The 27,507-nt window shown below is 35.9% G+C and overlaps 3 protein-coding genes across 8 annotated transcripts; 1 reads left to right on the forward strand and 2 right to left on the reverse strand.

Moving 5' to 3' along the window:
- Positions 1-216: 216 nt before the first annotated feature.
- On the forward strand, positions 217-19,789 carry LOC135795751 (serine/threonine-protein phosphatase 2A regulatory subunit B'' subunit alpha). 6 transcript variants are annotated; one of them, XM_065307532.1, is made up of 11 exons: positions 217-962; positions 14,459-14,731; positions 14,802-15,153; positions 15,552-16,124; positions 16,190-16,925; positions 16,985-17,256; positions 17,318-17,506; positions 17,593-17,625; positions 17,789-17,871; positions 18,019-18,043; positions 18,206-18,324. In XM_065307532.1, exons 2-11 carry the CDS (start codon positions 14,571-14,573, stop codon positions 18,239-18,241), a joined length of 2,460 nt encoding a protein of 819 aa, XP_065163604.1. In that variant the 5' UTR covers positions 217-962; positions 14,459-14,570; the 3' UTR covers positions 18,242-18,324. The 6 variants fall into 6 exon arrangements, with proteins under 6 accessions (XP_065163604.1, XP_065163605.1, XP_065163602.1 ...); XM_065307533.1 differs by lacking the exon at positions 18,206-18,324 and adding an exon at positions 18,329-19,789 and having other exon boundaries at positions 218-962; XM_065307530.1 differs by lacking the exons at positions 18,019-18,043; positions 18,206-18,324 and adding an exon at positions 18,329-19,789 and having other exon boundaries at positions 219-962.
- On the reverse strand, positions 19,591-24,812 carry LOC135795419 (uncharacterized). The gene is given in 10 exon segments (XM_065307100.1): positions 19,591-20,026; positions 20,086-20,334; positions 20,399-20,611; positions 20,673-21,137; positions 21,140-21,608; positions 22,704-22,888; positions 22,962-23,213; positions 23,281-23,493; positions 23,556-24,423; positions 24,493-24,812. Coding segments are annotated over 9 exon segments (3,084 nt in total). The 5' UTR covers positions 24,493-24,812; the 3' UTR covers positions 19,591-19,856.
- On the reverse strand, positions 24,713-27,150 carry LOC135795756 (cytochrome P450 6g1-like). Its single transcript, XM_065307540.1, has 3 exons — positions 26,186-27,150; positions 25,656-26,118; positions 24,713-25,593 (listed from the first exon to the last, which is right to left on the reverse strand). The coding sequence occupies exons 1-3, from the start codon at positions 27,056-27,058 to the stop codon at positions 25,430-25,432; spliced, it is 1,500 nt and encodes a 499-aa protein (XP_065163612.1). The 5' UTR covers positions 27,059-27,150; the 3' UTR covers positions 24,713-25,429.
- Positions 27,151-27,507: the final 357 nt, after the last annotated feature.

The following is a 27,507-nucleotide window of genomic DNA, read 5'->3' on the forward strand; positions in this document are numbered from 1 at the left end:
GTTACATGCCTCAATAGAAAAGAATCTCGAGCTCACCTGGCGACCTGGCGAGTTAGTATTACTAACTTGTCGGTAGTAAACTCACTCGAGTACTGACTACCAGATGTCGCCACCTACGCAATATCTTGAATATCTCTCGGTTCGATTACGACACGGCGCACATCGCATCCCATGTGCATTTTTGGTATCGACTGGTGTGCCGCCGTCGCCTGCATTCGCTTGCGTCCGTGTCCGAGGGGTCTGCGTCTGCTAGACGGCATTCGCCACTTCGCCAGCATTCGCACTCGAACGTTACCGTCGCTCGGCTCGTACCGGAGAGAGCAAAACACTCAAATAGCAATATATTTTTTCACACCAAAATACAAACCGCTTTGTGTGCGACCAAACCACAAACACAAACAAACAAGTGAAGATATCAACGAATATCAAACAAAACCAACTAAATAAATGTGAAGGAAGAAAATTTTATTATATGTGAGAGGTGTGCGCGGTGTGGAAATCGCCGAAGAGCAATTGTGCAATCAGGAAAATACGGCGAGACGTGCGCGCCGCCTGATGATATTTTCTCATCGGACGAAAATACTCTCCGTCGCGAGTAAAAGTAAGCAAGAAGAAGGCAGCACCGGTGTGTCGTCCAGTCCGGGCTAACGAACTGCGGGCCATCCGCTCGTTCTTCCTCTCGGTCATTCGTGCGGCGCAGCGCGTTTCCTTTCGTTCTCAGTTTTCGGTGCGTGTTCGGTGCGATACGCACAAATTTATAATTACATAAAATTTAACACTCAATCAGTGATAGTTCCTATGCGTAGACTCAGCGAAACTTAACTTCTTCGAGTTCCTAAATGGTGAATTGCAAATTAGAGGAATTTATTGTTTTAAATCATAATTGTGTCTTCATATTGGATTCACATTGGAATTGACGCCTCGGATAATCGGAATATTCACTGGATTTATTTCTAATATAGGTAAAAGCAACATTTATTCCATACGAGTGCAATAAACTCTGTTAAAATCACTAATTATTGTGACAGACATCCGCCTACGTAAAGGTTAATCATATTAAATAATTCACTAAATGTGTCCTTTGACTTGTATAACTGTACACAAGCGTAAAACGTAAATGACTGTTGCTTCTTTGATTAATTAATTGAACCTGATATTAACTTAGTCACACGTGTTACGCCGATGTAAAAACTAGAAAAAGTTGTAAACTCTTGTTTTGCAGTTTCTCGTATTGCCTATTATGGAACATGTTTAAATAATTACACCTGAACAAGTTACGCAACATGCGTTCATGCTGGTGGTAAACACACAGAGGAATAAAATGTTCATGTACCGCCATGTTTGGCTGCATAATTTGTTTACAATTACAAGCGATCACATGTAAATATTTGCCCAAGGTTGAATTCGCCTCAAAAATGATTTAATGCGAAAATTTTCGTGAATTATTACAATCAATAATTGGTAATCATCATTTTTATGTGCTTTTTGTGAGTCATTCGCTGCGCTCACGCCTAGAAATCACTTTTTGATTGGTGGCATGACGAGAAAAGTCCAACATGGGAGAAAAATGATTAAATTAACCTTGATTTATGTGCTGCCATTTTGTTATGCTTCGATACACGCAGGAAAACAATCTGTGTTGAACTTGTTTCGCGTTGGTAATCATGCGCCAATCGCAATTTCACGAAGGAAACTCGAAGGAAACTGTAAATTGTCACGATACGAACTTTGCTTTTGATTGTTACATTAAACAAGCATAGAATATCGTCGCTTTGACACTTTGGCAGCGCTTATTGGTCTTATTATACGTGAACTCTTCGTCTGCTGGTAAATATCGATCGAATTTCACACTCGGTTGCAAAGTCTTAGCGTTGTTATGGCGAATGCTGCACGATTACATCTTGCGCATTGTGTGGTCTTGTCGAGAGCTATCAGCCACCACGTTATGTCTACTCGGATTACTATTATTCGGTTTGTAGGGTTTTTCTTTTGTTTATTTCCTACACCTGCATGTATAATATTTTAAAGAATGAAGAAGAAGATGAGGAAAATAGTGTGGATTTTATTACACTGCGGGGGTGTTTCCTAAATGCAATTTATGTGAATTTATGATACATCTGCGCTCGTCGTTTCATATTTGGGGCACTTTGGCATTCGGTTAGTGTTACCCTCATGTATTCATAGCCTGATCTCGCCCCCATTTCACGCTAGTTGGTTGTTACATCGTCCAACATCCACAGCCACCCCTTATTTACCCTATTTTCGCATGTCCTTCACTCACAAATTGCTGTTTTTTATATTTTCGGCATTGCAGCTTATAAATTCTGCATATTCAGCAAAAATGTAAAATATTCTCAAGTTAAACATAATTTTATATCCTTTCTTCGTCGATTTCTTAAGATCTACTTGATGACTCGGGAATTCTTATTAAAAGTTTGTAAAAAACGTAATCTAAAAATGAGTTATGCGCACGTTTTCTCCTCGTATCGCCGTGTTGACCTACATTTCTATTTTATTAAGAAAATAGGAAAATAGACCGAAAAGAAAATGGTCGGATGTGGGCTGTGTGTTTGCCTCAGCGTGTTCATGCATTTCGCTATTCCGCAGTCGTTATTTTTACCACCGCGACGATTGATTATCATGCGGCGATTGCCAATGAATTAAGGTGTCATCCGAATTAATTGTTAATTGCGTGACGTGGGCGGCGGTTTTGTTTGCGAACACTTTGTAGCGCCTCGTGACCGTGTGCGAGATGGATGTATCGCCAGTACAATGCCCTTTAACGAAATCATATTTGGCATCGCGCATGCCAACGAGGAATAAAACCAGCGAAACTCAAAATGTTTCAATTATTAATTAAAATTAATAATTTAAAGGTTTTAATGCCGCCATTCTTTTAAAAAATGTGTTTTTTATGATTTTTTTACTTTGAAACATTTTTATGGCGATAGTTTTGCTTATCTTTCAGAAATAAAAAATATATCGCGTCCGGAATAGATTAAACTCGGGCTTTCTCAGTGCAAAGACGTTTGGGACGCGCACCGAGAAATGCAAATCGTCTTCGGTCGTGCGAGCCAAGCGACAAACGTAAATACGACGAATGAAATGACATTGGCGTAAAAATAAAACGGAGCGAGCGAACAACCGATGCACACACATCGCACAACGCCAGCCAACATCACAGAGAGCAAACTTTTCCGAACGAATCAATAATTTTCATTGCACATACCGAGTCGTTCAATACAAAAAGAAATAAAACATAATTATTATGATATGAGAAAACGATTAGAAAATTAATATCTTGAGATGCGGGTCAGACGAATGTGCATTTGCGTTAATTATTAGCCACTTGTATACGAGATGTAGACGTTTAGGTTTTGCTTAATTACGAGGCTCGAATCTCACGAGACGTAAACTTCCTCTCGGCGATGTGAAACGCAGATAAACCGCGGAATATAGAGCAATCGGCGACTACTTAATGCAGAGCAGGAACGGTACCTGATCAACGCCCGACGACGACGACGACAAGCAAGATGTTGTGGACGTCAACTTGTCGCGCGAGGTTTTTTACGCTTTTAATTAACGACGTTAGCGCCTGTTGGTCTATAATGTTTTAATTGACAGCGAACAGAGACGCGGCTGTTGCGTTACCTTGGCCTAAACGTGGAAATCGGTTTAAATTGTGGTTAAATTAGTGAATTAACGTGTGAATTAGAGAAGATCTGGAATTGGGTGACAATTTTATGTGTGTTGATGGATGAATTAATTATTTAGTTGCGAAATTTCAGAAACTGTGATGTATTTTAGGTGAAATGTTGAATTTAACATTTTGTACCACATCTCAAACATTGATATTCGGTATTTTTTATCAAATCAGTAAAATTTTGTGGTTAAATTTGTGAATTTGGGGTGAAATTCGTTGAATTAGAGAAGATCCTTATTAGAGTGATCTTTTTATTTGTGTTAATGGATGAATAAATGAAAAAATCATATTTTGTTCTAGAATTTGTTGAATTATGATTTATTTCTAGAGAAAAGTTACTTTTTCGAACTTGTACGGTAACTCAAACATTGATATTTACTCTGTATTTTTTACAATTTGATTTGCTTGCTTTCTTTATAACTTTACTTTGGTTTACGGTAGCAGTGGCCAATTTCCAGCGCATTTGTGTGTCTACACAGCCGACTACTCTGGCTTGTTGTTCGTGTTTGCTATAAAATTTATTTTTAGACTTGCCGAGATTTAGACGCCGCGAAACATAGAACGCATAGAACTTCGAATACGTTTGCGAGTTTATCTGTTACAATAATAATTCAAAATCACACGAGATTTTCACATTTATTTCTTTTGATTTTCATCATTTTCGCCATATTATTACATAAAATATAAGTTTTAAGTAATTCTTCATAAAATTAAACATTTTTTTGTTACCTCAGGTGTCTGAACTCTGTTGAAATTCCAGTAAATCCGCCGGTTTCCTGCAACTTTAGGTATTTTCGTGGCGATTTTGTGTGTCGTTGAAACTTGGCAGCGGCGTCGCGTTGCATTTCGTGAACTTCGTTTTGCTTCCCGGGCACCGGGCTAGACACTTCAACGTTTTCACTTTAGGCAAATATACATCTTGTCCAAACAATTATTCAACTGTAAACTTTTTCGCTGTATACATATTTGCATCGCAGCACTTTGGTTTAAACTCTGTTTAAGTTTATTTATTTTTTATTTTCGCGTTTTTCTTAGTGTTGTTGTGGTTTTGTTTGTTTTTCACAAAAAAGAAGCACTTATATTGTCTGTTTTTGTTAGATTTTCTCCTTTGCTAACCGCAGTTCACTAATGAACTTTGTACCATTCATTCTGCGGTCGAGTTTAAACTTTTTCACTTTGTTTTTGGCTGCGTAATTTGTGACTTCTACGCTTGTGCTAAGCCTGATTGCAAAAAGTAAATTAATGGTGACTTTCATGTCGATATTAATCTTGCTTTCACGTACTCAATCATTCAATCCTGTTTTTTTATTTTAAATTTGTACAGAAATATTACTTTTTCGTATTAATTAATTAATTACGCATAAACCAATCAATGTAGATTAACGATTTCTTTCTTTCAAAAATTGTAAAATGTCACTTTTTAGCACTTTTAGTCGCGTTTTTCGACCTGTTACTCTAGGAAATACAATTATTTTATATTTTTATCTGATAGAGAATTTTCCAATCTTTCATAATCAGCTTTGTTGACAGCTATCTATTTTAGTTTAGGAGATATTAATTAATAGAGCGAGAGCCAGTGACGGCCAGACTTTCGTCATTTTAGGAAAGATGAAATTTTGTCCATGTGTTTCTCCAACACAGGTAAGAACGATCCCCAATTATGAAACCTGGATCGTGGTTCCTTTGGCAGTTAACAGCCAACAAAGATGTACAAATGATGACCTCAAATTCGTTATTTTAGCAAACTCCATTTTTACATATTTTGTTCGTAACATTATTATAACATGCGCTACTAATTGCCAGACACCTAGTATGGTTCCAACCCTAGCCAGACACCCCTAAACTATAATATTTTTGAACTGTTTTACTTTCGTTATATCAGGAAAGCTGAATTTGAGTCACATTATGCAGAGAGCTATGAAACTGTGTTTTCTTTCACGCCAGACAGTTTGGTCGGTTCTATCATCCTGCCAGACGCATTGAAAGTGTTAAAAGTTGCAAAAGTTAAATTGTTTAAACATGAAATTTTCAGAGAACAGTTATTTTATTTGAACAAATATTTAATAATAATCATCCCTGTCGTCGATAACTGTTTTCTGAAAATTTCATGTTTAAACAATTTAACTTTTGCAACTTTTAACACTTTCAATGCGTCTGGCAGGATGATAGAACCGACCAAACTGTCTGGCGTGCTGGAAAACACAGTTTTATAGCTCTCTGTATAATGTGTATCAAATTCAGCTTTCCTAATATAACGAAAGTAAAAAAGTTAAAAAAAAATATACTTTAGGGGTGTCTGGCTAGGGTTGGAACCATACCAGGTGACTGGCAATGAGCAGCGCATGTTACAATAATGTGACGAACAAAATATACAAAAATGGAGTTTGCTAAAATAACGAAACATAGGTCATCATCTGTACATCTTTGTTGGCTGTTAACTGCCAAAGGAACCACGATCCAGGTTTCATAATTGGGGATCGTTCTTACCTGTGCTGGAGAAACACATGGACAAAATTTCATCTTTCCTAAAATGACGAAAGTCTGGCCGTCACTGGCTCTTGGTCTATAATAAAAATCGTCGAAAAAAAGTATCAAGCAATTTTTTCTTATGAATTAAAATTTCATCTCTCAGATTTTCGTTTTAACTATCATATATTATAGAGAATAGACCGTAGATTAAGACGCTGCGATGCGATCTTAATTATCTCTTTTAGTTTACGAGATATTCGCGATTGAATACAAGGGCAAAAGTTGAAAAATTTCATGTTTTAGCACTTTTAATGACATTTTTCTGAAGATGTTTTCACTTCAAAAATATTATATTTCTGAGTAAGATTAAATAAATTGATTGTAACAATACTTTCCATTTAATACTTATCAAAATAATTTATTTGCATTTCAACTTTTGAAAAGTACTTTCTCATTTCACTTTACAATCAATTTTTTTAATATTTAATTTCTAATCGTTTTTAATCAACGCTTGCTGCAAAACCGCACGGATTAGATTCGCAAAACGCGCCTTAGGCGGCGATTATCGATTGAAACTCGAGAATGCGAGACTTAGAACCAACCTGAAACATGATTCATGTGATTAACTTCAATAATTACTGACCAACCACGATAAACACTTAAATAATCAAATAAAATTATTTGATTACCAGAAAATGACGAAAACTTCTCCAACACACAACAAAACACTAAAACTTAATTATTGATTATAATACTATGAATCAGCCTCCGAAAATAGAAATAGAAATGAATCAAACATGCAAATGATAAGTTCTAGATGACTACAACCCAATAAAACAAAACAACTCAATCAGAGCGATATGAGACACATTTAGTTTAGTGTTGCTACTGCATATTTATGAATGAATCGTTTCACTTTTCGTGTCGACCTCGTCATATCATACATCTCAAACCAGTCGCCTGCAGTCGCCAGCCATTAAAACGCGTTTGTTTTGTGTGTTTATGTGTTTTGTTGCAATGTGTCTATTTATACACCCGAGTGTTGTGCAAATTGTTGTGCTGTCACACAGAAAATTTAGTGGAATTAGTTGTGTTGTTGGGAGTTTGTTTCGGTGGGTCATGCGTGCTGCTTTGCTCGCGACGTTTATTTTGCTATTTTGCCAGTGGGCGTTCATTCCATTCTATTCTATTTTGTTCTAGTCTCGCGTCTTGTGAGCGGCCATTAGTGTGCTGCGGCGTGCTGCGAAATTATAAGTTTCGTTCTACGTTCTCCACCTCTGCGCGTTTCAAAAGTCAGCATCATTAGTATGCAAGCAGTGGAAGTACCTACATAATATTGTTTCATATGAACGTGAATTACCACGATGAAATCTTGAAGTTTCAAGTGTATTTATCCTGTTTTTACCGTTCATTCAAAGAAAACCTCTTTTATTGTTACTTTTTCTGTTTTGTTCAGCAATATTTCACAATACGCCTCTCATCCATTCATATTTACGCGATTGTTGTGTTTATTATCGATCCATTTGCATTCATTCACCTTTGATGTGTTTTAGCTCAGCTTGCGACATGAATGCGTGATTAGATGTTGTCTTCGTAAGCATCTTAGCAGACAGCATGCCATTAAGCTATTAAAATGATTAAAGCGGCATTGTTTATGGCCGTTTAGCAGCCGAGCGTTTTGTTTACATTGCGATTTGATCATGCGCGACAAGTGCGCTGAATGTGTGCCATTTGCTCTGGCCGCGCATTGTTTCCCAGAGAGTTATTTACGCCTCGGATTGTGTTTTATTGCATTCGCGTTGCTCAAGAAGCGGCTAAAGTGTGGCTTAGGCGTTTTATCGTTTTACGTCAGTCAGGATATTAATTAGCAATTTCTTGCAGTTTGCGAATTTATCAGCCTACGTTGTACAAGTTTTAGTTTTAGCACGGACGAGTTTCAATGTGTTTTATATTGCAGCGAAAAGTTTCTTGGGATGTTGTGTTGTTGGAGAAGAAACTTGTTCGTGATGTTCATGCTCCGTTTACGCACGCAATGCTCTCGCATCTTTCGTTCGCGCAAAAAAGTTTTTTGCAGAAAAATTGTTAAACTTTGGAATACAGGACAGAATTTAAATTTTGCAGATTGAAAAATTACCTAGAAATTTATATTTCTTCTTGTTTTAGCGACAGAAATTATTTAATATTACTATTTAGGGGTAAATTGGGAAGGAAGAAAAGGAAGTGTGTTTTTTGTTTACATTTAGATTTAAGAATCAATTTTTCTTCCCTGCCTAGTCAATAAATTGTTAAACTTTGTAAAACGTCTCAAATTCAAAAATTTCATTCTTTTTCTTTTGAAAAGTTTAGCTACAATTGCTAAAATTTAAGTTTTTATCTTTTTTTACGAAAGAAATCATTTTTCTTTACTATCTAGACAGGAATTATGTTGAAAATACCCCAAAAAACTTATTTTTAAAGTAATTTTAAGTGTAGTAATAACTGTAAGACATTAAATAAGCATTGCTCCGCTTGTAGTTGTTGAAATTGTTTGTTTAATTTTGGGCTCGGCACGCTTTTCGCTTTTTTACTCTTCGCAGTCATTGCGCACGCATAGTTCTACCTAGTTCCACCTACTTCGCACTACGTTGCGATTTAATTTCGTACGAATGTGGTACACTTCCAGTTACACTCTTGTAAAAATCTGGGTTGAATGTTTCCTTTGTTATTGCTTCACATACACGCACACATTAATTTCACTTTAATTCACATTGCCGTAATCCATTAAGGGGCACACCTAGTGTGAAATTTTCAAAAAATCGAAAATTTTTTTTTACCATTTTTCGATAGGTTATACCTTTAAAAACAACATACTAAAATTTTAACTTGATATCTGAAATAGTTTTTGAGTAACAGCCATTTGAAAATGTAGCCGCTCGGCAGTTAGATAGTTGCATTTTATCTTTAAACGCGTTTTTCTCGAAACAGCCTTTTTCGAATTTGCTGGCATGATTACTCGAAGACAAATGATCCGATCGCTATCAAATTTTTTTTGCATCTCCTTTATATAGTTCTCCATACAATGACCCTCCAGTTTTATGATCTGATCAAAAATCGAATTTTAGCAGGCCAAAAACCACCAAAATTTTGGGAAAAATTTAACTTTTTTATTCAAAATGCCGCCATTTTGTCAATTTTTGATTTTTTCGTTCGCCCGAGGGTCATTGTATAGAAAATATGTTTTAGTTTAAGGAGAATTTTTTCTGTTTGGTTTTATCGACGGAGAAGGCCGCAATCATGCCAGCAGTGGAGGACCTTTTTTTTTGCGCCGCCGGAGATCGCGTGTCATTTCAAAACTAATTAATATTTTATTTAAAAAAATTTACTGTGTATTCACAAAACATGTATAAATATACCCTCAAAACTTTAAATAGGTGGATTCACTAGTTTCCTTTATATTTAATTCCAAAAAATGGCAATTTTTTAAGTCGTCACACTAGGTGTGCCCCTTAATCTGTGCTTTCAGAAAAACAAAATTAGCTTTGTTCCCTATTTTTCTTTTATTTTACTTGATTAATTTTATTTTTCTGGCATCATTCAGTTGATTTTTTGCGATTCGAGTCACGCATTCGCCACCGCGCGCAGGATGTTTTACATTTTAAAAGTGAAGCCAAGCCTAAACGAGCTTAACAAACCAACAAACGCAAAATGTAGGCCATTCGAAGTTTTAAATTCAACACCCACGACTCTATTCTACATTTCACCCTTATTTGTGAGCATGAAAATTTCACGTAATTTACATAATTTCCGTTTGTGATTTGTTTGATCGATTGCTTGTCACATTCTTTTTATTTGTTTGTTTTTAACGTGTTTAGTCAATGTGAATAATTCATAGACTCATAAATGTAATTGTAATTATAAATGAATTCATATTCGATGTTGCAGTTGCGCCATTACATGGCATTTCGTAGGCTTTCCGTTTTGAAATCATTCGATTCGAAATGGCGTTTTATTACCTGTGTTACAGAGGAATTAAATTGTATTACCAAACAATACACATGATATTTATTGATTATTATTCTTGCTCATTCATTTGAGAACATTCCATATTCTCCGCGCGCGTATTATGATCAAACGCGCGGAGCGTGAAGTTTATTTTTGGTGTTCGGCGAATGCCCGAGGTCATTGTTTATAATTCACAAAGTCTTTTACACTGACCAGAGAAGCGCGTATAATTCATAATTTTTTCATCCACAGCGTGCCTACTGGAAATTAACGTGATTGATGTGGGTGTAGGAGGTGGTTGCGGTTGTGCTTTAGAAATTTAAATATCAAAGCATTTTGAGTTGGATATGAATTTTAACCTCCCACAAGTTATTCGTATTCGCGACATTGAAATCGCTTCAATTCGGAGATGTTTAAAAACGTTTTCAATTTGTTTATTCTTCAATTCATGGAAATACTTTTAAAGTTTGTTATGAACTAGTTTTTTTCGTAAGTGTAAATTGTTAGGAAACGAAATTCTTTGCTTTGGTTTATATCATGCGCTAACAACACGTTTGAATGAATGAATTCGTGTCGAGTTGAAGAATTCGGTTGCGATTTGGATAATATACATGTGTAGTACGTATTATCCTGTTGTATTATTATAGTTTAGAAATTGCTGCACGCCCCGGTTACGTTCAAATATTTGCTGTTTGCATTTGGAATACAAATAGTCGTAGACACACAGCCAGTGCTACTATTAGACTAAAGTCAGGTGATAACAATTTAATATATGCTATAATTTGAGATTACATCATGAATTATTGTTGTTTTTGTATGAAATTTCTTCTCTGTATGAAAATTATGATGTTTTTGCAATTAATCGGAAAATCTTGCTAAAATTGTTGGTTTTTTGGTAAAAAGTACATTTTAGTTTGTAAATAAACTAATATCATGCCTGGCGTTGCCTGTTACGTCAATATTTTGTGGAGAAAACGAAAAATTTGTCGTTTATTCAAAGAAATTACGTCAATGTTGAGTTTTTTGCTTTTATTTGCGTTTTTTGAATCTTTTTATTAAAATAATCGTCAATCTCGCAGTTAGAATAAAAATAAATGTGTTTTTCCATTTAATACCACAAATTTCAGTCAATAAATCGTAATTTTTCATTATTTCTAGTTACATAACCTTATTTATACTTATATTAACCTCAAAAACTAAACCAACAGATTTCTATTAATTTTTAAAACCCAAAATCAATTAACTTGTTATTTTAGTCCATATCCAAACATCCAATGCATTATCGATCAATTAAAAATCAATTAAGCCATTAGCATGTTTATAATTAATTAATCCGATGAAATCGAAGCCCGATGCGGAGTTTTTCGAGTGCAATTACATAATTATAGTGTGCGCGCATGAGTGTGTGTGGATTTGTGTGCGTTCCAGGCGAGCAAAATTACAATTGCGCTTTAAAATAGACGCCGGCGGATGAATGCGGCGCGCTCGTGAGTTCGTGACTTAATGGCCGATGGTTAATAGTCTAATCGCTTAAGTGCTCATTCAGCATCGACATCAGAAGACGCTGTGCGCGCTCGATTATGCGTGCGCGTTTCAAAATTCTCTTTTCAAGTACAAGTATGCAGTACTCATGATGCTTTCACGATGCTTACAAGTACATACCTACTTCAATAAAGTTACAAACAAACAAAATTCCAGTTAACCTTCAACTTCAACATGAATTTTAATAAAAATGTTAGATTTTTGCCTCTCAGATGAGTCAAAATATTGTTTTGCGTTGTTTTGTTAAAACGAAGATGGCTTCCTTTTGAAATGTCAGTTTTTGTTATGGTTATGCTTTACTAGTTCGGCCTTTGTACGATCGCGACTTTACGACTCCCCAAGCACGACCTCTTCTTCCTCATTCCTTATTTATCCAGTGTTGTGGAAATATTTCAGGCATTTTCGTTGTTAAAACTGAAAATATCAGTGCTAAAAGTATCCGAACACGGTTATTAATGTCATTAGCTCTCATGCCCGACGTGGAAATAGGAAAAACGCGGAAAATCCGGATGATGTATCCGGAAATTGAGTGAACGATGAGCACGCTTTGCACATACCGAGCTGCTACTTCTGGTGGAATCAACTCTGTTGAGAATGATTGAACGATGGCTCGAGAAAATATGACAATTTAATAAGTTTCCTGCTTTCGGTTGCGCCGAGTATTTTTCTTCACTGCTTTCTTTCCGGGCTGAGCCAACATTTGTAATCATTATTGCAGGGTATCTCAATATATGTTGCAGTCCACTGCAAATAATACGAGTAAATGTGCACGATTTATTTTCACGATCTACTGAGTTCTTTCTTCTTTATTTCTGGACTCAAAATGAGGAAAAAAGAAGTATGACCAAAACGAATTTAGAAAAAATAAAATTATATGCTATTTGTGGATGATATTTAAATCGCGTAGAATTTTTAATTTACGCCTGGCTGCAACCGTGTTAATATTCATCGCACAGACGGAAGTTGCATTGTTTTTCAACTCGCGTTGTGATTAACTCATAATTTGCATAATATTCATACAGCACACGTATGAGTTGCTGCAAAAAGTAACTCTGTGCATTATTTTTAGTTTTGCATAAATTTGTGTAACAAAATTGTATTTTACGTGTGAAAAATAAACTTTTATGTTTATGTGAGGTGTTAAAAAGTTTGGTAGCCCTAGGGCAGTAAATTCATTGCATTTTTAACGTAACGGGGGGATAAACATATTTTAATTTACTTATTTTTATATTGTACGCGTGGAAAATAAACTTTTACGTTTTTCCAAGTTATAAAAAGCGTTTTAAGCCCTAGGGCAGTAAATTCTGTGCATATTTAATTTTCTTTTAAGCTGGTGGCTGTAAAAAATATTTTTTATTTATTTTCTTCTCGAGTTTATTTGTGAAAAGTAAATTTCTAAAGTTTTATAGATAACAAACCTTTTTGTGGCCCTAGGGCAGTAAATTCACTGCATTTTTTATAATGTTTTGACCGGATGAATGTAAAAAACGTTTTTCTTTACATATTTTCATATTTTACGCGTGAAAAATAAATTTTTACGTTTTTACAACTCACAAAAAACTTTTGTAGCACTAGGGCAGTAAAATCCTTTTTTGTCCATCATTTTCTACGTATTCATATAAATATATTCAAAATGCGTCATGCTTTATCAACTTTCTGCGCGTAAAAAACGTGTTTTGTTTATTTCCTTCCTTTAAAAGTCAATAAAATAAAAACTTAAATAGTTAAATGTACTCTTTTACCAACAATTCGCATGCCTAGTTGAATGTGCGTCACTCATTTTAATGTGCCTAGCGTGCGATTCGTACAAATTAACCAAGCATTAAATAAAACACATTAATCTAGATCTGGAATGTGCCGATTTAAGTAAACAGTCACAATTTTAACACGTTTGTAGTGCAACTGGACTTTTAAACGATGAAAAAAGTGTGAAACAAGCAACGCATAGAATCAACATTCAACATTAGAGACTAACAATGCATGAAAGTAACAAATCAGGTAAAATCCACGCTAATACGGAATTCACATGTCCTCGATACGGATAAATCCGTCGTAATGACTTTCTTTCTTTTTTTTCGTTTGTTTTACGGATTTAACTCGAATGCTTTGTGTGTTTTTTAATCAAAAAACAAAGAAAATTTTCTCAACAAATGATTTATTTGTGTGCAAAATGAAATGAAATGAAATGAAGAAATTAACTACAAATAGGAATAAATATTCAGTGTGAATTATTATATGTCGGCGTTGTACAGTTGTGTGTTCATGTTTATTGCATTCGTTACTTGATAACTGCGCATGTTATCGGTGGTTTTATATCATCTGGTGGATGTTCATCATTCCCGCATCCATTTATAGACATGCCAAGCGCATTCGGTCGACTAGCCAACGTGCATTCGACATTCTCACGTTCTCCCTTTGCACACACACATTTTTTCTAACTGTTTCTCGTGGAAATTTATGAATATTTGCGGTGGTATGAGGCATTTTTGTTCAACGCGGATGCTGCAAAGAATTAGCATTTTATTATGTCGGATGCCGTTGTTGTGCGCGTCGCGAATCCAAACGATTTGCATAAAAGAAATTGCGAATTGTGATTTATCCGCGAATGTCTACGCGAAGCGTAAAGCACATTTAACAGTGAATATATTTTTTATCCGTGTTTCATTTCTTATTGAAATGTTGAGTTGAGAGACTGCTTAATGCAAGAGAAAGTCAGGTGGAATTAAGACGTTTAATTTATGTCTTCATTTTGTTGTGTTGCAGGTGTTTTTGAATGTCTGAAGATGAGTCGTTCGAAGTGATGCCATCATTCGGCTAGCCGACATCCATCCGTTTGTTTTTGGTTTGTTTTTATTTTCGTTTGAATGCTCGTACGATGGCAACGACCGCGCGACGAAATCCGGACGAAGACATTGCGGCGATTGCGAAACAGATTAGCGACCAGGCGGAGGCGATCTATCAGAATTGGAAGAGTCGTGGCCTTGGTCCGGCCGACTTGATATCGTGCCATGCAGCCGGCGACACTTCCAAATTAGGGTAAACCTCTTTTGTTTATAAATAAATTTCACGCATAAACACATGTTTTAATTGCATTTTGTGGGCGTAGATCAATGTTGAAACCTCAGCCGCCCGCAAAACCCATCGAGCTGCTGGCGCAGTCACCGACGATGGATAATAATCGCCTGGAGAAACTGGTGAAGAACTTCGTCGATGAGGATAAAGCCCGGAATGCTGCACGAGGCAAACCTATGCCTTCCAGTATTCAATTTGCGTTACAGAAGTTCGAGAAGAATTCACAGCAGACTCAAGACAGTCCCGGTTCTTTAGTTAAACGACTACCGACGAAGATTGGTGGCGGCGGTGGTGGTGATTCGCCTGTAATTGCCAAAACTAATGGAGTGGATGCTCCTATCAGTAATGGATATGCGAGTCCTTCGAATGGTGCCGCCCCAGTCAAGGTGAACATAATTTGTGTAATGATTTGATTGGTTTTACATTATTGGAAGACCTTTCGCGTTATTACCTTTTGCTGCTGTATAGATTGACCTAATTACATGACAATTTGAGTATTAATCATGCTTAAAGTGAACAAATCGGGCGTTCCCGTGTAAATCATGCATTAATAAATTTCCCGAGATAACAAAGCTGCGCGCAGAACAGTTTAACATGCAAAATAGCAATTTGCATGATTAAAATCTTCAATATTGATGAAAACTACCTGCGATGTTAGATTTTTATCACGAATATCTAGGATATTACAGAGAATATAAACGAAAACTTTGTTTTTTGTGTTTTTTTTATCATTTTTTACATAGATAACTGATATTAAATTGTGTTGTTATTTTGTTTTCTGTAGCTTCAACCTAGTGGGAAGCCAGCAATCGGTCAAAAACCACAAATCTCACCAAAACCACGACTTGCTGAGACAATCGAAATGATACTGCCCAGCGACCACAATCCTATGCAGTCGTGGCCGCTGAAGAATCGCGTCATCACGACGGATAACGTCAAGAAAACCGCATCGTCCGCTTCCGACGCTCGTCCAGGCGCTAAGCCGGTATCTCCTTTTCCAACCGCCGCAACACCAGCCTCGTCATCCTACGTAGACGAAGTCGCGCTTGAAGAGAAGAAACTACTCGCTGCGTTGAAAAATGGCGACGTGTTGAACGAAGAAACAGCGATCAGTCGCACCGAAGTGGCGACTAAATGGGGCGTGCGAAACACGAGGCGTACCGAGCAGCAAGTGCCGCATCCTGAATTAACCACGACGCAAAAACAACACCTGCGTCAGAATCAGTCGAATCCGGTGCGGCCTTTCTTGACGAGGGGCTCGGTTGCCGAGCGGGTGCTTATTTTCGAGCGCTGTCCGAGCGACTTCCTGCTGGATAAGAGGATTAGAAGTCCTGTCATCCCGCTTCCTAAACCACAGGTATTAATTACTCTTAGGTATTAATATCTTGAACAGGAGTTAATTTATTAATTTACTTTGTGTAGCCGTTGTTGAAACAACCGACGACTCTTCCGCATACCACTTTGCAACGCCATGTGCGCGCAAACAGAAGCAATGTGCACATACCACGCTTCCACTTCCCAATGGGTAAACCAGGAGCGCCTGGTACCATTGAGCAAATACGTCAACGTGTAATGGACGCATTTGTTACCATCGGCGAACGCGCATCTCGTGAACATTTCGCGATGTTGACTACCGCTTGTCAACTACCTTTATATTGGAAAACACCTCTTTATCTCGCTGCTTGCGCGGATAAAGGTAGTTGCACACTGGATCAGTTCTTAGGTTTTTTCACTGCGATGACTGCCACGTGTCATGATGCAGCTCCGCGTTTCGTGTATATTCTCACACGCGGTAAAAAGAACTGGCTTAGTCCCGAGGATTTCATCCCGTTGGTACAGGATGTTGTCGAAACACATCCAGGGCTTACGTTCCTCAAGGAAGCCACTGAATTTCATTCGCGTTATGTTCACACAGTGATCGCACGCATATTTTACTGCGTGAATCGTTCGTGGAGCGGTCGTATTAGCGTAGCAGAACTGCGCCGCTCGAATTTACTCAATGTACTTCAGATTCTCGAAGAGGAGGAGGACATCAATCAGGTGACGCAGTTTTTCAGCTACGAACACTTCTATGTGATTTACTGCAAGTTCTGGGAGCTGGATCGCGATCATGATTTGTTCATTGACAAGCAGGACATGACCAGACACAATGATCATGGTACGAGTCGAAAAGATTTACATATTTCATGAATAATTTATATCTATGCCGGTTTTCAGCGCTTTCCAAACGTATTATTGATAGAATCTTCAGTGGGTGTGTGACTCGAGGCCAAAGAAAAACCCAGCACGATGAAAAACTCTCATATTGCGAGTTCGTGTGGTTTTTGCTCAGCGAGGAGGATAAAAGACATCCGACTGCCATCGAGTATTGGTTCAGATGTATGGATCTGGACGGAGACGGATACATTTCCATGTATGAATTGGAATATTTCTACGAGGAGCAAATGCATCGATTGGAAATGATTGGCATTGAGACTTTACCCTTTGAAGTCAGTACAGTTTATAAATTAACTTATAAAACATTTTTATGTATTGGTTATGATGTTACAGGACTGTTTGTGTCAAATGTTAGACATGGTGAAACCAGCAACACCTGGGAAAATTGCTTTGAGTGATTTGAAGAAGTGTAAGATGACGCCAATCTTCTTCGACACCTTCTTCAACTTTGAAAAGTATTTGGATCACGAGCAACGTGATCCGTTTGCATCTCAACGTGACCACGACATTGACGGTCAAGAAGTAAGTATCGCTTTATTCTTTGATTCCGAACTCATACTCACATTCAAACGACACACTGAATTAATTTTTCTTTTTGTTTTGCCAAGAGCAATGAACAATCCCCCACGAGGGAGGTTGAAGTAAGTCTCTCTCTGTCACTGTTATTTGCTAGTCCTATGCCCGTTGCTGTGCCAAATATCTTTGTTATTTTATTAGTTCGTCAGTAAAGTAACGGCTAGAACGATTTTATACGCAGTTATCCCTCGAAGTTGGGAATGGCCTCTAACTTAAGATTTATTTTAGTTGTCCGACTGGGATCGATACGCCGCCGAAGAGTATGAGTTACTCGTCGCTGAGGAAGGAGGCACTGATGATCCTAATAGTCTGTAAGTATCACCAGAGTTCCGCCATTATATAATCATTAAGTATTAAAAGTTGTATCGTCATTTTGATCGTCATACAATTTTGGTTCCATCCTCATTATGCCACACACATATTAAATGAAATATTTTAACTGTTATGCTTGTTATTAGGGAATACGATTGTGGGTTTGATAGGGTAAGAGTTTTCGGTGGTTATCCTGCCTTCCATCTTCAATGTGTAACGATAACACTCCGATTAACGCTGAAATTTACGTACTAACACTAAATTCTGTGTCTGTCCGTTCTAACGCAAGCAGAGGAGTCTTTTAACAAGCGATAACATTTATTTTATTTTCAGAATGCCCGGCCGCCTTGTACACAATGCTTACATTAAACTTTCTTTGAGCTTTTCACATGTTTTGCGCCTTTTAGTTGGATGTAAGTGAGATGCATTTGTGAGTGACCAAGTTCTAATTTTTAGCTCGTTCGATGAAGGAAACAACGATGACGATCCGCTATCACCGCATCTGGATGTTGTGCTGGATTTAGATGGACAGCAATGCGACGAGCTCGTGTCGGATGATAGCGACGAATGCAGCATTTAGCAGAAATTACCGACTGCTTGAAAGTAGACACACCAATTGACCTTAGTATTTGTTCCTTCCACTCGCAAGGAATTTGACGTGAAGGAATTTCTAGTAGGCTGCATGAAAGCTGAGTAAGATGTAATCGAAGAAATCGATCAAAAAAGTAAAGTGTTTCAACTTAACTCAACGATAACTACGTAAAATAGAATTAAAGCTAATGATGATTTGATCAAATTAGACAAATTAGAGTGATACCAAGCAAAGAATGAAAGCGCAACGCTTGAAAACAATTTGAGAAGTGGTAACTGACAAAACTACTACCATAGTTTTTATAAATTAGGATAAAACTCGTCGTTCATCGTCCATGATTCATGTTGTATGATCATCCACCCAACCACGCATACCCGAGAATTATTTCTAATTTACGTGTGTGAACTGCAGCTTAGAAGAGTACGACGTTTTGCGTTCATTTACAGTAACTTCTAGTCCTGTTGATTTAAATAACCTAATTTTAAATGACTAATGCTTTATTACTCGATGTCGCGTACTCAAGGCGTCAATCTTTATAATGATATTTAATTTATGAATTAGTCGAGCTAACGAATGTTTATATAGTAATTTATTTTATGAACTGTGCTTAAATTTGAGTGAATTCGGTTGCACACTACTTAATTAATTGAAACGATACTGATTATTGTCCAGAATGGCACAAGTAATTAATTTCTAGGGAAATTAATCTTGATTGAAAGATTATTTTGTTGTGTTTTATAATATTTATTAGTTTATTAACTACTTACTACTCGATGTACATATTGATATTTGCAAACTTTTGTAGTCTGTTTTTGTTTGAATTTGAGATATTTAAGTAATAGCAGTTTATTTTAAACGCTTCTAATGTATTAGTGACTAAAGTTTTCATATTTTCTATATATTTCTATCGATTGCAAGTATAAACAAGTTGAGTATTGTGTGTGTAGAGCAATTTTGTAGGGAATTGTGAGCTTACTGTTGATTTTTGCACAAGCGTAATCTAAAAACCAAACGAACACGCGCCTTTTGTGTTTTGAGTTGTTCGTTTCCATTGACTAGAAACTTTTTCATGACCTTGTTAAAACATACTCGTAAAGTTTATTCGAATTGAATTGATTAATCATCATTATTTAAGTTATTAACCGGTTTTCGCACCTTCATATATTTATATTATACATGCATAGATCTATTATGTTATCACAATACTAGTCATCTCTCTAATTATATATGATGCGATCGCCAACGATCTGATTTATAATGTATTGTTGTATAAAATTGTTTACATTGAATATTAGTCGGAGTAAAACATTTCTTCACCTTTAAAATGTCATTTTATTCGTGTGATTCCTCAACCAGGTCTACAAAATGGACGATTCTGTAGATTGCATAAAATTAGTTAACCAATTTAACAAATCGCAATGGAACTCCTTTAGTTGCCACCAGAGCAAACGATTTCGGCGAGAATTCAATCGGAATTGGTGTGTCAACACAAGGTTCAACTTTATACTTCAATAACAGATGTGAGAGACAAATTTTCACTGCGTTCATAGCGAAACGTTCTCCTGTAACACAAAATATAAACAATAATTATCAATTTTATAAATTTTATATGATTTCATACCTATACAGTTATGGGGACCATTTCCAAAAGGTAGAAAAACAAAAGGATGACGGTTTTTAGCATTTTCCGGTAGAAAACGATCTGGATCAAACCTATGTGGATCAGGAAAGTGTTCTTTATCATAATGTAATCCAATTGATGGGATAAATATCGGTGTTCCTTTAGGAATAGTCTCGCCTGAATCAATTGTAAAGTCTTTATTACACCGACGGTCCAAAAACGGTAACGATGGATATTTTCTCAAAGTTTCTGTAATTATACAAAGAAATATTTGTAGATATTATGGATAATCTATAATTTATTAAATATTTACCCAAAACAATACGATCTAGGTATGTTAACTGTAACATAGTGTCATAGTTAAGTTTTTCTCCTTTGTTGACTAAATCCTGGACACATTGACGAGCTTCATCTTGCATTTCGGGATGCAAGGCGAGTTCATACAAAGCGAAGGATATTGTTGCACTTGTTGTTTCGAATCCAGCAGCAAAGAACTGAATTGCTTGAGCGACAACACGATCACCCTCTGAATAACATTTAAACACAATTAAACACACAAGAAACCGTTAAAACCAAAAATCTATTACCAAACTTAATTCCTCCTCCTAATTCTTTATTCTTCTTCAACTCAATGATGATATCTATCAAATCACCACGTGGTCCTCCAGCAACTGCTTCTCTATGCCCAATTGTTTGCAGAAATGCATCCTTTAAAAACTGCATGGTGCCACGATGAAAGAATGGCACCCTAAATATACGCACAACAACCGGTAACAAAAAGTAACACATAAATCTGACTCCATTCATAAAAGTAGTATCAATCAATTGACGTCCAGCTTCCCTGAACGGGGCATCTTCATCATTGAAACAATTTGCTTCAACACCAAACGCACAGGAAGTAATAACATCCGTAGTGAATTTAGCACACAATTCCTTTGATTCCAATGCACCTTTATGGTGATTCTCATCTAAATATTTAATTAAATCCTTGCTGGATTTAACAACATGTTCACTCATACCACGTATCTTTGACGTGGTGAATATCGGTGTTACTTTTGTCGCATCACCTTCCATTCCGGGTTTTTCACGTTGAGTAACAATTTCGATCCGAGGGAATCTGCACGTTCATCACTGGCGATTGTACGATCGTGAAAATAACCAAAATCACTCACTAACACTTGTTTTATTATATCCGGTGACCGTACAAGAATATGCGGTGTATGAAAGATATAAAATCCAGTAATCTCTGCTTTGGAATACTTGTATAAATCAGCGAGGAACTCTCCGATTGATTTCTTCTGTAGTAAAACATCATGGAAGTTACCGCTGGGGAAAATCGGCGGAACTTGTTCGATGTTTTTGTCTTTCCAGAATTTAAACCGTTGCCATAGGATTATTTTATAAGCAAAAATGCCGATGATGATTGTGGCCGCCAAGACGTACAAGCCATAGATTAATATGGACGACACTACTGAATTTAGGAACTGGACCAGCATGGCGGCTACTTTTTGTGAAACTTGTACTCAAACAAACTATCAATGTGTATTTATGTGTTTTTAAACTTATTCCTACTTCTAAAATTGATGTATTGAGTTGTCATGCATAATTGAACACAATTAAGTGCTTTGCAAAAGTTATATAATTATTTTTTTGCAGATTAATTAATAATTATGAATCTATACATTTTGAATGTTGTTTTTTTTGTTATGTAGTGGTAATAACGGTTATTTAAATAAAAAGTACATAATATTCAATACTACGTAGTATACATCAAGTTGACATATGATTGATTGCAGGAGTTTTATTTATTTTCGACTTGGCTTAATCGGTTAACACTTTTATTGTTTATCCGAGGGTCGTGGGTTAATCCCAAAGTCGTAAATTGTTGCCGAGGAGAGAGTAAATTGATATGCAATAATTACATTACTATATATTTATTCTAGTTAAATTTGATTATTGAAAACCATTTCGCACAATATTTTCAGATTTTTCTTTACACTTGGATTTGGAGTCTAGACTTTGTAGACCAAATAAAACAACATATAATTATTGATGTAATGACTATATCTGATTAATGTTTTATGTTCTATAGTAATAAAAACCATGTGCCCCATGAATGACGAAGCATTGCTCAATGTCAGTACAAGGACAAAATTCATGTTTTAACATTTACGTAGTTTGAAAACATAATTTGTTAGATTACATCAAGAAATTTTTAACGCAATGCGTTGCTCAGTTAGAGCTTGGACATCCCGATAAGCAACCTGAAACGAAGACTCGAAGAGAAAAAGAAAACATGGAAACCTGCTGCAGGATTGCTGGAAGACTCAGACACGACTGTCTATTGTGCCCTATACCTGCGGACAACCAGCAAATAGTGGTGGGGGTAAGCGTCAAGAGAGGAGAAAAGAGGTCCCTACTTTTCAAATAATTACTTTCAAAATTATGAAAACAATTGCTTCAAAATCTAATAATTAAAACGGCAAATCATTTAAAAAGACACTTTTTATTGCAAAGGGATAAATTCTTATATCAACTTATACATTTTATATAAAAGAAATTACTTAGTAATTATTAACGTATAATCAATGCGCACAATGTAATAACAATAAATTCTAACCAGCCATAGACATTTTCCGGTGAATAGGAATACATTTCAATGGCAATCCTCCAACAGGTTGCAGAATGAAACTTTTTGGATCAAATTCAATAGGTTGCGGGGTATTTTCACTGCATTCCAAGTAAAAGTTGGATATAATTTCAATTATACCAATTTTACTTCCCATCAGACCAAAACGTTCACCTGAGAAGAAGAAAATAAAAATACAACATGAATAATATGAATACAAACGTTCTATTAATAGAAATAAACTTACCAATACAATTATGAGGTCCAGTACCAAACGGTAGATAAGAATAAGGCTGAATCTTGGCTGCATTCTCATCAGTAAAGCGTTCAGGATCAAAAACTTCCGGATTCTTAAAGTATTGTTCATCATAATGCAGAGCTTTAATTGGAATATAAACTGGTGTTCCCTTCTCGATTACTAAGTCTTTATTCGGAGAAACGTAATTCTCCATGCAACGTCTATCCAGGAATGGTAAAACTGGATATTTTCTTAAAGTTTCTAAAGAAAAAAAAAGTTATTTACTAAGTTTTTCTGGTTTTCATGTGTTGTTAATTGTGTTGCATACCTTTAACAACCTGATCCAAAAACTTAAGATCTTTAATCGCTTCATAATCCAACTCTGAATGATCTTCCCTCATTTGTTTAATTTCCATTCGTAGTTTAGTCTGATAATTTTCATTCAAAGCCAATTCATACAGAGCAAACGAAATAGTTGAACTTGTTGTTTCAAAACCAGCTGCAAAAAACTGTACAGCCTGCGCAACAGCTTCATCACCCTCTAAAAATACATAAAATATAATTTTATTGATAATTATATTTAATAAATTGATTAAAACATACCAAATTCATTAGTTTTCAACATTTCGATGATAATATCAACCATGTCATTACGCTTTGCGCCCGTACGCCGTCTTTCATTGATTGCATCCCAAAAGGCATCGCGACAAAACTCGTTGATACCCTTTTCAAAGAATCTCAATTTAAACAAGCTTACAATCCTTGGTGCGAAGAAGTATGCCGTGCCACGTATAGCATTCGCCAGCTTAAAATTAAACATTCTTCGACCAATGCTTCGGAATGCAGCGTCTTCGTGCTCGAAGCTCATTGCATTCACACCGAAAACGCACGACGTAATCACATCAGTTGTAAACTTCGCTGTGACTTCTTTCATTTCAACTTCATCATTCATCATACTCTGTTTGTACAAGTATTTATTCATCGCTGCACCAGCGTCCGCAATCAATGGCACCATATTCTTCATTTTCCCCGTGGTGAAAATCGGCGTTAATTTTGCGCGCACAGCTTTCCACAGTGGATTTTTCATGATGAAAATAACATGCGCCATTATAGGATCCGCATTTTTATCGCTGGCGATTGTACGATCGCTGAAACTATTGAAATCTTTGACGAGAATGTGTTTGATTAATTCAGGACTTCTCACGACCAAATGCGGCGTGCCGAAGACCCAAATTCCGAAATAATCTAATCCAGGCATTTTAAAATAGAAATCCGAAAGGAATCCACCGATGGATTTTTTCGTTGCAAGCACATCACCGAAATTTCCAATAAATGGCGTTGGTTTAATAAATTTCACATTTCGTTTACTCCAATAATCAAAATCCCACGTGAAATATTTGTAAACAATAAAAATTACACTTGTTATTAACAAAAAAGTATCCAAAAGGATACTGGACGTTAAAAGAACCATCTGAAAGTTTTTAAAAGTTGAATTAAACTCTACAGAATAAATTTTATTTAAAAAAATGTTTTTTCTTACGTTATCACTGAAGTTCAACTTTCTTCTGATTCAAAAGTCAACTCTCACTTCAATTTATAAACTGCAGGATAAAAAATCACAAAAACTGTTTGTTTATGTAAGTCTGCGATAAATAATTACATTACTTTGCAATTTTTGCAAAATTCCATGTAACAATAAATACAATGGCAACAAAAACAAATTTGCGAATTTACAAACGTTCAATTAAGCATACCGCGTGTCTTAAAACATGTAATAACGCACTAATTGTTTATCACGAATACATATTTTCGTCAGCAAGCTCGTGTCTGATAATTCAGTGATATTTTGCGCAATTGCCGCCAAAGTTGCAGATTCCGCTCGTTAAATAACTTACATAAGTGTGTAGTTGGGTAAGAGTGGGTGGGAGGAGGTTAAGAAGGGTTTGAAAAAATCTTATGTCGACGTATTAGATAACAAAACTGCTTTGTAATATCAAAACATGAGGAAGGAGTGTATTGGAAAGGATAATGTTTTGATAATAAATTTAATTAAAACGGCAATCATGACAGATGTTAATTTGTTATTGCAAATTATTGTAATTTATGTCATATTTTTTAAGATAATTTTTTCATTGAAGCACGCACATGTTTGACTTTGATTCATTCAAGGTAGAGGTCATATCAGCTAATGGTATTATTGTCGTGTTGAATTGAGTTTTAGCGCAGAATTTGATTGACAATTTGAGTGGCAAAAAACCGGTTGGTCTATGTATTATTGAAGTGTTTATTAATTTGCAATTATTTGCCGTTTGCGATGTTTGATTAACGTAAACAAAATGCAATTGAAAAAAATTACGACTTGTTTTTGCATAAACAAAAAGATAAAATTAATTTTATACAACAATTCAAAGAAATTGAATATAAATCTATTTTGACCAAGAGAATGACCTTTCTAGTATTTAATAGAGTGTGTTTAGTTAATCGAGTAATAAATCGATCGATATTCCTCCTTTAACTTGCAAAACAAAACTTTTTGGATCAAAGTTTAATGGCACTGGTGTGTTTTGATTCGCTTTCACTTCAAAGCGCCGCAAAACATAAAGCAAGCCGACTTTGGTCATAATTAAACCTAATCTTGCTCCTAAAACACAAATAAAAAGTAAAATTGATTAAAATTTTAAAGAATACAGTTTAAATTAATACCGATACAGTTGTGAGGGCCGTCCCCAAATGGAATGTACGCACACTGCGGAATTTCCTTGCTGTTCTCCTCGGAAAATCTTTCAGGGTCAAAAATATGCGGATTTGGGAAATAGTTCGGATCATAGTGGATGCCAAACATCGGAATCTGTATCGGCGTGCCTTTCTCAATAATCACATCAGTGTTTGGTATTTTATAATCTTTGATGCATTCTCTATTCAGAAATGGCAACGCTGGATATTTACGTAGTGTTTCTTTAATAACTTTATCAAGTAGTGGTGTTTCCATAAGACTTTCATACGTTATTGCAGGATTTTCTAAGAAAACTTGATTTATTTCTTTTCGTACTTCTGTTTGTAGTTGTGGATTTATTGCTAGTTCGTATAAAGCAAATGTTATTGTACTACTGGTTGTCTCAAAACCAGCTGCAAAGAATTGCATAGCTTGCGCTACTACAGTGTCGCCCTCTGTGAGAAAAAATAATATCTATAATTAAATATATTTTAGGTTAGAATTTGTAATTTATCTCAACAAATTTAAATTCATTTAAAGATTCACCGTTTTTCATCTTAATCAATGTATCAATCAAATCATTTCGTGTCAAACCACTTTTTTCTCGTTCATTAACAACGTACCAGAACGCCTCGCGGCAAAATTCATTAACATCCGGTTGAAAAAAGGTAAACTTTAATATTCTTGGCAAACATGGAATAAAAAAGTAGCTTATACCCCGCAGAGCATTCCCAATGGTAAAGTCGAACATTTTCCGTCCAACTTTCCTAAACTCTGCGTCTTCATGCTCGAAACTTTTCGCATTCATACCAAACGCACACGATGTGATAACATCCGTTGTAAATTTCGCGCATACTTCATTAAGTTCTAACGTTGCACGCATTTTTCCCGAATGCAATTCACACTTGCTTAATAAATACCTTTCCATATCATCACCCACAGTGTTAATTAACGGTATCATGTTTTTTAGTTTCCCACTGGAAAACAACGGTGTTAAATGAACACGCATGGCTTTCCAATATGTCGGCTCCGAGGCGAAAAGCATGCGGGAAAATACCGGATCTGCTTTCTCATCGTTGCACACGCCGTGAAACGCGAAATGATTGAAATCTTTCACCAAGACTGATTTGATAATGTCGACGTTTTTGAGCACCAAATGCGGTGTGTTGAAGATCCATATCCCAATAATGTCAGCGTCAGTGTTGAGGTACAAATCACCAAGGAATGTACCAATAGATTTTTTGAAGGTTAATAAGCTGCCTATATTACCGACCAGGAATGTTGGTTTTACAAAATGGACACCTTTCTTTTGCCAGTACTTGAAATTTCGGGTTAAATATTTGTATAAAACTAATAACACAGTTAAAATTAACACGAATAATGTCCAAAGCATTTTTATGGCGTTGTTAAGGTGACAAACAAATTGAAACTAATTTAAAACTCTTGAATGCATCGACAAATTGATGCAAAAATAATTCTTTTGTGTTTATTGTTTCAATTGAGAAATATATCTAGAAGAAAGTAAGTCTAGACAGAATACAAATTCAAAAACATAATTATTTATTGAGATATTCACCACTATAAATAAACATAATATATTTTTGTTGAATATAATATAATCTAAATTTAGATATAAAAAGTGCTGACCTAAGGTCAGGTGATGCGTGTTGTAAACGTCTAAAGAGCAAATACTTAACAAACAACATGTTACGCATAATTTTAATCAAAAAATGAACCCGATTACTAAGTTTTGTAAACTCTAACCTCAATCGCGTGATGTGTGTTGCCTACGTACATTATCCCGCGAGATAACTGTATTTGACATGAATTAAAATTAAAAGT

Source organism: Atheta coriaria, unplaced genomic scaffold (genome assembly GCF_025399875.1).
Source record: "Atheta coriaria isolate IRGN ID8LTWV9N9 unplaced genomic scaffold, Caltech_Dcor_3.1 hic_scaffold_7_pilon, whole genome shotgun sequence".
Classification (NCBI taxonomy): domain Eukaryota; kingdom Metazoa; phylum Arthropoda; class Insecta; order Coleoptera; family Staphylinidae; genus Dalotia; species Dalotia coriaria.

Coding starts and splice junctions, on each gene's coding strand:
- LOC135795756 (XM_065307540.1), bottom strand. CDS start 27,058: ATGCTTTGGACATTATTCGTGTTAATTTTAACTGTGTTATTAGTTTTA. Junction 26,119..26,185: donor CTTTAAATGAATTTAAATTT/GTTGAGATAAAT, acceptor TTTCTCACAGAG/GGCGACACTGTAGTAGCGCA. Junction 25,594..25,655: donor CGGCCCTCACAACTGTATCG/GTATTAATTTAA, acceptor TTTGTGTTTTAG/GAGCAAGATTAGGTTTAATT.
- LOC135795751 (XM_065307530.1), top strand. CDS start 14,571: ATGGCAACGACCGCGCGACGAAATCCGGACGAAGACATTGCGGCGATT. Junction 14,732..14,801: donor GGCGACACTTCCAAATTAGG/GTAAACCTCTTT, acceptor TTGTGGGCGTAG/ATCAATGTTGAAACCTCAGC. Junction 16,125..16,189: donor TCCCGCTTCCTAAACCACAG/GTATTAATTACT, acceptor TACTTTGTGTAG/CCGTTGTTGAAACAACCGAC.